Genomic DNA, 10,575 nt, shown 5'->3' on the forward strand with positions numbered 1-10,575 from the left:
CCCCCCCCCCCCCCATTAACCACAGACTCACACTCTTCCAGGTGCCAGACTGGTTGGCATGTCCTTTTCTTGGAATGCCCTATTTGGGATGTGGTCCTCAGAGTGGTGCCTGATGTTGCCACGGAGAACAGTGTAGGCAAAATCTACAAGTCCTCACATCTCAACACTATGCTGTTTTTTTGTTTTTGTTTTTGTTTTTTTTTTTTTTTTTTCCTGACTGTGGCGCAAGACTCTCCTGGTCTTCCAATATGCGCTGTGATCCAGTGTTGAGTCGTTTAAATGAAGCCAGCCTCGTCTGTAGGCGCCATTTTGGTGTGATGTCTGTGATTTAGATGGTTTTTTGGTGCTGCCTTTTCTAATGCCATACTTCTTTCTGTCTTTGTAGACCCATACGTCAAAGTTCTCCTTGATGCTATGAAACACTCAGGTTGGTAAGTCAGTCTTTTCAGAAATGCCACTATGTCTTCTGGAGCTCCCAGAGCTAACACTGCAGAGCTCTCATCCTTGGGATTTCTCACTTTGGACATGGCAGGCTGCATGTCCTCCAGGCTGGCCTTTGTCCTGGCTCATTTCCGGTGTGGTCCTCGTCAGGTGACCGACTCCTTGATGGACATTATAGACTGTGAAGTAGGGTGGAATCTGCAGAGGCGATCTCTACTCGCCTATAGGCGAGAAGGCTGAGACCAGACTGTTTGCCAGGGTTCTGCAGGCGGTAGTGCCGGGAGGGCTGTGCCATACACAGTGTGCCATACACGCTGCTCACATCTCTCCATTCCAGCGCTGTTAACAAAGGGAGACACTTCTCCTGCGAAGACTGTGACGGAAACGTCAGCGGAGGGTTCGATGCCTCAGCGTCTCAGGTGGGTCTCTGCCCAATCCTCTTCTTCCCTCTCCTCCCAGCAGATACTTGCTGATTTCACACGCTGAGCCTTCTGTTTGGTAGACTTTGCCAAGGACTTAAAAAAAAAAAAAAAAACCAGATCAGTCTCGGTGTTAAGTCTCAGGGCGTGGTACCCTTCCAAAGGAGATAAGACAGGAACTCCTTAAACAGGAAATTTGAAGCAGGTTAGGATCAGTGTGGTAACTTCCTGTTCCTGTAACAAGACGCTGAGAAACTGAGCTTAATACAGAGGAATGGGTTATTTCGGTTTATGGAGTCAGCCCGTGGTCACCTGACCCCACTGTCCTTGTGGTGTGTGTCAAGTCAATACTTCATAGTGGGGCTATGTCCACTGGCATCAAGGTCGCCATAGCCCCCTTGTACCCAGTGACTTGTTGTACGTAGGATAACCAATCCTTTGGGGCAGAAGAGAGCGATTAAGAGCACTGACTGCTTTCGACAGGACAAGGTTCAGTGCCCAGCACCCACTTGGCAGCTCACGACCATCTTAACTCTAGTTCCAGGGGACCCAACATCCTCTTCTGGCCCCTGCAGGCATGCTTGTGGTGGTGCACAGACATGTGTGCAGACAAAACACATAGAGACATTTAAAAAAGAAAAAGAAAAATTCCTGGGCCTGTGGAGGAGAGTCAAGGTCCAAACTAGGGCAGGTGGTCACCACGGCAGGAAGGACAGTGACGTGTTGGTTGAAAGCTAACAGACTCAGCTAGACAACACGAAGTCTCTGCACAGGCAGAGGATACTAGGAATGGCTCGCTGTGTGGCAGAGCTGGAGAAAGAAGGGCTCTAGAACCAGAAGCAAATGTGCGTGGTGCACTGGGCAGCAGTGAATGCCGAGATTCCCACATAAGCTAAGGCACGAATGGAGGAGGAGGAGTTTTCGTGTTATAGATAGCAACTGCATCTATCTTTTAGAATGGTGCTGAGAATTCAGTTAGCTGAACATTTGATTTTGTTATGAGTTGTGAGTCACTGGGGTTTTCATGGAGCATTGGAGGTGGCAGGTGGATTAGGTAACAGGATGGAGGTCATTGCATGCAGCTTTTCCAATTTGAGTGTCTAATCTACGTTTAACTCCACTTCAGTGCTTTCTCATGGAGAATTTCCTGTGTATTTGGCTTTTCATAACTGTCTACGGCAATATGGGTGAGCACTGTGGGCTTTAGAGTTAGGGTCGGAATCCTGGTCCCTCTGCTCATTAGCTGTGGGATTCAGCCACACAATATTGTCTTTCTTATTCTTAGTTTCCTCACTGGTAAATTGGTAACCGCAACACTGGCAGCTCTCGGTGGCTCCTGATAAGTTTGTCCACTGCCTGCAGTGGCTAAGTAGAGTGAGCGTTAGGGAGCTGGGGCCGTAGCTCAGTTGGTCAAGGCCTTACCTGATGTACATGGACCCCAAGCTCATCCTGAACACTGCATAATCTGTGCTTGGTGGTGCACGCCTGTAATTCTGTCACTCAGGAGGGGGAGGCAGAGGGCCAGAAGTTCAAGGCCATCCTTGGCTACACAGAAAGCTCGAGGACAGTTGGATTAGAGACACCTTCTCAGGAAAAAAAAAAGAGTGAACATTTCAAACTCTCAGCTCTCAGCGGAGTTAAACACAGTCGTTCACTATTCCATCCTGTCAAATTGGACTTTTTATTATGAAGTCTTTTATTTATCCAAGAAACTGGAAAACCTATGTGTTTACTTTCAATAAGGTAAACTTCTGAGGAGTGCAATGTTCTCAGGACTTCAGATACTGTGTGGTTCTCTTGACTCATCCCTTATCCTGACTGTGGGCATTATCCCTTGCTCTTCTGAGTTCTCCCGCCCACCCATGCAGTCCAATATTGCGTTGTTTGGATCCTTGCTGTTGTTTCATGCATAGACTACCTTGAGTTGTACAGAATGCTTTGTGGACTCAGCGTGTGCTTCTGTGAACTGTGAGCTCTTCAGTAGATAGTCTCCCGTGAGTTCCTTCTTTGGGAGGGTTTCCATGCTGCTGTGTGCCCTCTCCGCCGAAATCACCACTGTCTGCTCCTCCACTGTGTGTCCTCATTAGAGCTTAGCCTGTCTAGTAATACTGCTTCTAGCCTTGTAGTTGTGTGCGGTGCTGATGTAAATATTCTCTGCTGGTGACATTTACAAGCTTCTCAAGATCCAAGTGACTGCGGAGACCCGCCAGGGCATGGAGTCTGCAGAATGTTGGCTGGTAACACTGCCATGCAGTTTTGTGCACGTTCTCCTGTGTACTTTTCTTCACTGATGTCCCTTCTAGCCCTTAAATGTTGATCTTCAGCCCTTTCTCTTCCTCCGTGCTCTGCCCAGGGGTTGTGTTCCTCTTTTAGGTCAGAGTTCTGTGTTGAATGGTCACCGGTGTATTCAGATCTCACTTGGCACTTCCGCTTGGAGTGTCTTCAAGATACCTTGCGCTCGTTATGTCCAAGTTTAGATTCGTGATTTTTACTGTCCCCTGTCTTTGCCCTATCCTGGGTTTCTTTCCCCACCACTTCTGCGTTTTCTTTTTGGACAGGGCCTGATGTAGCCCAGGCTGGTCTCCATGTAGCTGGGACTGTTTTTTTTTAGATAGGACTTGATGTAGCTCAGGCTAGTCTTGATGTAGATGAGGCCTAGGCTGGTTTCAATGTTGCTGAGACTCTGCTCCTTCCTCATCCTCCTGCCTCCATCTCCCATGTTCTGGATCATAATGCTCCACTTGGTTTTACACTCTCAGTAGCTATTTCTACCGTTTAAACCAGAAATTTCTAGATACTTCTGGTTCCTTCCTCATCTTCAATTCGTCACTAGATTTTGTTCAGTTTCCCCCTAAATTATCTTTCAGCTCCTACCTTCTGTGTCTGGCCGAGGGTACCCCATGGCCTCCATCAAGTTTCTCTGAGCTCAGCTGTGGTCATCTCTCACTTACTCTTCTGGCTGCAGTCTTGAGGGTAAACAGAAGAGCATGCCCCTGTTTCAACACCCTCTTCAGAGGCTTCTCACCACTGCCAGAATGCAAACAAGGGCTGTGAGACTTGGCCTGGCTCAGCTCTGTGGCCCCTGTCTGCGGCTTTGCTCAGCCCTGCTTTCAGCTTCTGTCTGTTCTGGTCTTCCAGCCCTTCTTCTCCCCTTGAGTATGGTGCCCCCTTCCTTCTTTCTATTTAAATTTAACTCCCGCTCAGTTATTAGGTCAGGTCTTGATTAACTCTTAAAATATTTTTTTTTATTTAAATAATTTAAAACATTTTTTTGGGGATTAGAATTTACTTTCATCATTTCCCCATTCCCTTCCCTCCCTCCAAACTCTCTCATTTACCCACTCCCCTGCTCTCTTTCAAGTGTAAGTTCTCATTTTTATTTTATCTGCATGGCTGTTTTGACTGTATATATGTCTGTACCCCATACGTGTGACTGGTGCCCACCTAAGCCTGAAGGAAACGGGGGAAGATGGTTGTAAGCTACCATGTGGGTGCTGGGAATTAAACTTGGGTCCTGTGGAAGAGTAGCCAGTGCTCTTAACCACTGAGCTGTCTTTCCTGCCCTGTTTGTCTGTTTGTTTATTTTTCAGACACTCCCTAGCTCAGGCTGGCCTGAACTTCTGATTCTTCTGCTTCTACCTCCCAGTGGTGGGATGACACGCCTGGCCTGCCACGCCTGGTCTGTCACACCTGGTCTGGCACACCTGGTCTTCCATACCTGGTCTGCCATGCATGGTTTGAACAATGCTGGGTGATAGAACCCAGGGCCTGGGACATGCTAGGCAAGCACTCTACCAGCTGAGTTACATCCCCAACACCATAGGTCTAAGTTTAAACATTCCTGCCACAGAGAAGCCTATCCCAGCTCTCCAGATCAGGCCTGGCTGCTGTTTTTTTTTTTTTTTAATACTCTTTTACTGTTTGCTCTTTGGGGGCCCGCCACCCAGCTCCCAAGTGAATTACACGGAGGGTTATTCTTACTTCAGAATACCTGGGTTTAGCTTGGCTTGTTTCTTGCAGGTTTTCTTAACTTAAATTATCCCATCTACCTTTTGCCTCTGGGCTTTTATTTTTCCCTATTTCTATATACCTTTCTTTACTTCTTCCTCTGTGACTGGCTGTGTAGCTGGGTGGCTGCCCCTCACATCCTCCTCTCCTCTTCCCAGACTTCTATTTATCCTCTCTGCCTGCCAGCCCTACCTATCCTTTCTCCTGCCTGGCTATTGGTCGTTCAGCTCTTTATTAGACCATCAGGTGTTTTAGACAGGCAAAATAGCACAGCTGTGTTGTGCCTATGTCAGATGGAAACCCCAAACGAGCTGGTATCCGATGCAAACACACTGGGGTTTATTGACACACCGACACAGTACGTGGGGGAAACAGCCACAAGCCCTCAGGGTAAGGGATTTTAAAGGGAAAACTGCAACCAGGGTGGCCCAAACCTTGGCATTTCAGGATTGGGTAAAAGTATACAACCTTTGAGTTTGTTGGTTAGGGTATAGGGGAATTTCAAAACAGCAACTGTCGGCAGACGAGAATTTCAAAATAGTGGTTAGTCAGATATCAACAAGGACATTTGAAGCAAGCAGATGTAAGCAGATGCTGTTTGGACACCCTAGTGGGGTCACTTTGACCAGGGCTGGCACAGTTTCTTGGGAATGTTTATTACTTTGCTGGGCTGCATTCAACCCCCCTAGTTAGGCCCTGCCTAAATTGGGGTTCTTTCTCGAAATGGAGTTTGTTTTGCTCCTTCAGCTTCACAGAGTTAAACAAATGCAGCATAAAGAATGTAACACAAACTTGTATGATTAAGCAAATGTTCCACAGCAGAAACAAATGTAACACATCTTCAACTAACATTCCACAGCACCTGGCATCCTCATTGTGTTTGCTCAGGACCATTTTTTAAAATCATTTTGGTAGGGGCTGGAGAGATGGCTCAGTGGTTAAGAGCATTGCCTGCTCTTCCAAAGGTCCTGAGTTCAGTTCCCAGCAACCACATGGTGGCTCACAACCATCTGGAGTGGGGTCTGGTGCCCTCTTCTGGCCTGCAGACATACACACAGAACACTGTATACATAATAAATAAATAAAATATTTAAAAAAATCATTTTGGTAAATACTTATTAATTTCTCTCTCCATTAGTAGATTATATGTTGCTTATTAGATCTTAATGAATATTAGTTGAGTAAGTTTATGTTGGATGCATGCATATAAAGTATCTGGTACCTACTGAATGTCAAGAATGTGGTAAATGCGACTGTCATGATTGGGACTCTTATGTCTTCCTTATTCTTTTTTCTTTTTTGAGGCAGGGTTTCTCTGTGTAGTTTTGGAGCTTGTCCTAGAACGCCCTCTGATCTGGCTGGCCTTGAACTCACAGAGCTCTGCCTGTCTCTGCCTCCTGAGTATTGGGATCAAATGTGTGCATCACCACCACCCCGCTTGGCATCTTCCTTATTCTTACAGAGTCCTACTTAGCATGCCACTGGCCTTTTGTTCTCTTTTCTGACAGTCTTTCTGAGGAATTTTTCCACATTCTAGCTGCATGGAAGTGGTGTCTGTCAGCTACTGCTCAGTCAAGACGTACTTCACATATGTTCTCACGTATGTTGTGTTCCCAGTTCTCCGCTAATAATCCTCCTTTTTTACAGTTGGGGAAACTGAGGCACAGAGAGGCTAAGAAACTTGCTCAGGGATCAGGAGGAATGGCCTGGAACACTTAAGGCTCTTTCAGAGTTCACATCTCAGCGCCCTTGTCGGGTGGTTCAAGTCACCAGTAACCTCAGCTCTAGGGCCTATAAGGTCCTTTTCTGGTCTCTGGGGCCACTCACGCTTAAGTCCGTATTACTCTCTAAAAAATTGAAAAAGAATATATACGAAGAAATTTGCTCAATGCCTGGAGCTGTGATTTAAATATGCCTGTTTCTTCCCAAAGCTGATTCTTAGACCCACAGAGCTGTGGCATCCGAGATGAACTGGTGTGGTCAGCTCAGGGGTGCAGTATTTGAATACATCCCTAACTGGAGTGCTGGCATGGGCCTAGAGAGAGAGGGAGGGGTTGTGAGGAGAAGCCTGAGCAGAGGCTTCCTGTAGGTGGTGTGCAAGAGAGAAAGTGGTGTCTGCAGAAGTAGCATATTTCAGAAGTGAGCAACCTTCTTTGTTTTCATGTCCCTAGATTGTTTTGTGCCAGAATAATATCCGAAATCAGGCTCACATGAGCAGAGTCGTTACCCATGAGCTCATTCATGCCTTTGATCATTGTCGGGCTCACGTCCACTGGTTTACCGATGTCAGACATTTGGCATGCTCAGAGGTGAGTTTCATCATAGAAGACATTTATTTTCACCCAGAACACTGAGCTCTTTATTCAGATGCAACTCTTTAAGCATATTCCTTTTCTTGCTGTTGTGACTTTAACATGGTCTTTTCTTAGATTGCTATAAATGTTATATTCAAGACCTATTAAAAGTAACAATTGGGCTGGAGAGATGGCTCAGTGGTTAAGAGCATTGCCTGCTCTTCCAAAGGTCCTGAGTTCAATTCCCAGCAACCACATGGTGGCTCACAACCATCTGTAAAGAGGTCTGGTGCCCTCTTCTGGCCTGCAGACATGCACACAGACAGAATATTGTATACATAATAAATAAATAAAATAAAAAAAAAAAAAAAGTAACAATTGATTTAAGTCATAATAAATCCTAATAAACCACTTTTCTTGGGGTACACTGAGGGCTAAATGTCATGATTGTATGGATTTAAAAAAATATTAATTTTTATTGTTCTGGGATTTGAATCCAGGGCCTCTTGCATGCTAGTCAAATTCTGTTAACTGAACTATGTTCCCAGCCTTGGATTTGCTTTTACAGTGCTGGGGTAGAGCCCAGAGCCCAGAGCCCAGAGCCCAGAGCCCAGTGCATGCTGGGTAAGCAATCTGCCGCAGCATCGTGTGCCCAGTCCTTCCAGATTCTCGTTTAACCTTCACGGCGGTTCATCGAGGGAGATACTTACTATCCGTGTCTGCTGTTTGTGCAAAGTGAAACAGTTGTTTGGAGTCTAGAGTTAGTGGTGGAGCTGGGGTCACCTGGGTTCTTAACTAGCTTGCTGTGTTTCGTAGGCAAAGCCATTGTTTGCTCAGGAGGAGAGCATCAGCCTCAACAGTGCCATGTGAAAGGACACTTATCCCGCCTGGGCTTGGGCTGCTCTCAGAAGTCAGTGTGCTCCTGGGGAGATGTGTATTTAGTCTTGAATTTCAGCCTTTGAAGAGCACATTCTAGCGAGATATTAAGGAATTTACAGATCAAAAAATTTCTGTTAACATCATAAATCAGAAACTGTGTGCTAACTCTAGTAGGGTGCTCTTTATTCTTTGTGTTTTGTGATGCACGATTAATAAAAACTCAGAGAAATTGGGGTTCAACCTGAAGGTCAGAAAAGCAAAGCTGCTAGTCACTGATTTTTTTACCTCGACTTCAGTCTGAAATGGTGATCCTGCCTCCAGGAATCTCAGAATGAGACTGCATCTGAGAGCTGTCTCCTCTCATTTTATAATCCTTGCCAGGGCTGGGATTAAGGGCGTGCACCATTGGGATTAAAGCCATGCACTACCTGGTTTCTATGGCAACTAGTGTGACTCCTGGGATTGAAGGTGTGTGTTACCACTGCCTGGTCTGTAGGGTTGACCGGTGGGGCTGTTTTACTCTCTGATCTTCAGGTAAGCTGTATTTATTAAAATACAAATGAAATATCACTACAGTTTTGTATCGTGTGACATCTCACACACAGCCAAGGGCCTGGAGGAGGAGACTCCCAGAGCTGGAGGCAGTCTGAGAGTGTCTCAGGTTTGGGCTGTGGCCAGCATCACATGCTGGTTTTAGTCACCTTCTTTGGAAAATGTTTTCTTGAAGTCCCTTTGGTAACTTCTAGAAGTGTTTGTATCTTCTAGAGATCATGAACTTTAACTGTGAGGTCCACCTCTCTGACTCCTTTTTCCAGAAGAAACTGTTTGACTGTGAGGCTCCAGGTAATGTTTAGAAAATTCCCTTTGGTGAGCGTTTGAACTCCCCTACCACAGTGCCCCTGATTGGTGCAGCTCGCTCTTGGAATTTTGCCTTTGCCAGCAGATTTTTTTTTTTTTTTTTTTTTGAGACAGGGTTTCTCTGTGATTTGCCAGCAGTGTTTAAAGAAATGATTTAGAGCTGGGCGGTGGTGGTGCACACCTTTAATCCCAGCACTCGGGAGGCAGAGGCAGGCGGATCTCTGTGAGTTCAAGGCCAACCTGGTCTACAGAGCGAGTTCCAGAACAGGCTTTAAAGCTACACAGAGAAACCTTGTCCTGAAAAACCAAAACCAACCAAACAAACAAACAAAAAAAGAAGTGATTTAGAAGAAAGTTTCAGATGTGCTGGGGGGTCTCAGAAACACACATGCTGATTTTCTGTTCCTTCCCAGTTTTAAGCGTTTGCTGGCTGTGCATAGACAGAGCCCCCTTGCCTCTCATGTGCCCTCTGTGTTTGTGACAGATTCGAGCTGCAAGCCTCAGCGGGGACTGCTCACTCCTGAATGAAATCTTCAGGTTACGTTTTGGATTAAGACGACACCACCAGGTAAACACACCTGAGGATTCACTGACCCTCATGAGGGCCAGGAGTGGAAGGAGTAAAGAAAGGAAATACACGGGGCTGGAGAGATGGCTCAGCGGCTGAGCGCACTGCCTGTTCTTCCGCAGGACCCAAGGTTCAATTCCCAGCACCCGCATGGCAGCTCACACCTGTCTGTAGCTCCAGTTCTAGGGCTCTGACACCGTCACACAGACACACATGGAAGCAAAGCAGCAGTGAACATCAAAAGCAAGGAATACACTTAGTATCAAGAGCTACCTACCTGAAGAGCAAAGCAGCTACCGCACTGTGTAAGCTGCTGGATGTTCGTTCTGTGTCATAGTCATGGGTCAGCCACGTGACTGCCCGAGAAGAGAGTTCTGCAGCATTTAAAAAAAGACAAAGACTTTATTTTATTTTAGGTGTATGAGTGTTTTACCTGCATGTATGTGAGCACACCATGTGTGTGCATGGTGCCTATGGAGGTCAGGAGGAAGCATCAGATCTCCTGGAAAGTGGGGTCACAGACGGTTGTGACTCACCATGCGAGTGCTGGGAACCAGACCCAGGTCTCTGCAAGAACAGCACGTGCCCTTAGCTACTGAGCCATCTCTCCAGCTCCAACTCTGGGATTCTTTCAAATGGGGATGTGAAGAGACTGTGAGTGAAATCCTATCCTGCTTCCTTATACCCTCGCTGCCCTGCAGTTGGTTGTGTATATACCTACACCATTGACCCTTGTAGACTTGACACACTGACACACATAGTTTAAGACATAACCTTCCCCTTTTTTTTTTTTTTTGGTTCATCGTGAAGATCTCAGATTAATAAACATCACAAGAAGGAACACATTATAGACGTAAAGGCCTCAGTCTTCACAGTTAAAATACTTTCAAAGTTCAATTTTTGACTAGACATTGGTGGTACACATCTTTAATCCTAGCACTCAGGAGGCAGAGGCAAGTGGATCCCAGAGTTTGAGGCCAGCCTGGTCTACAGAGCAAGTTTCAGGACAGCTAGGACTGCATAGAGAGACCCTGTCATGAAAAAACAAAACAAAACCAAGGGTTCAGTGTCTATAAAAACTCAAAATCTCTTTTAAAATCTACAATTT

At 46.1% G+C, this 10,575-nt stretch overlaps 1 protein-coding gene across 4 annotated transcripts in view; it reads left to right on the forward strand.

Annotated features, from left to right (window-relative positions):
- Positions 1 to 10,575, forward strand: part of Atp23 (ATP23 metallopeptidase and ATP synthase assembly factor homolog) — a 17,074-nt gene that overhangs the window by 1,498 nt on the left and 5,001 nt on the right. Inside the window, exons 1-5 of one of the 4 annotated variants that reach the window (XM_050163896.1) lie at positions 386 to 431; positions 779 to 860; positions 6,377 to 6,468; positions 7,040 to 7,177; positions 9,384 to 9,467. In XM_050163896.1, coding sequence (XP_050019853.1) covers positions 7,079 to 7,177; positions 9,384 to 9,467 — 183 coding nt within the window. In that variant the 5' untranslated portion in view covers positions 386 to 431; positions 779 to 860; positions 6,377 to 6,468; positions 7,040 to 7,078. Of the gene's footprint in view, positions 1 to 385; positions 432 to 778; positions 861 to 6,376; positions 6,469 to 7,039; positions 7,178 to 9,383; positions 9,468 to 10,575 lie in introns of those variants that run through there. The other 3 variants (XM_050163893.1, XM_050163895.1, XM_050163894.1) reach the window with 3 other exon arrangements.

The sequence above is a fragment of the Alexandromys fortis genome, unplaced genomic scaffold (assembly GCF_014885135.2).
Source record: "Alexandromys fortis isolate MF-2015 unplaced genomic scaffold, M_Fortis_MF-2015_v1.1 scaffold_125, whole genome shotgun sequence".
Lineage (NCBI taxonomy): Eukaryota > Metazoa > Chordata > Mammalia > Rodentia > Cricetidae > Alexandromys > Alexandromys fortis.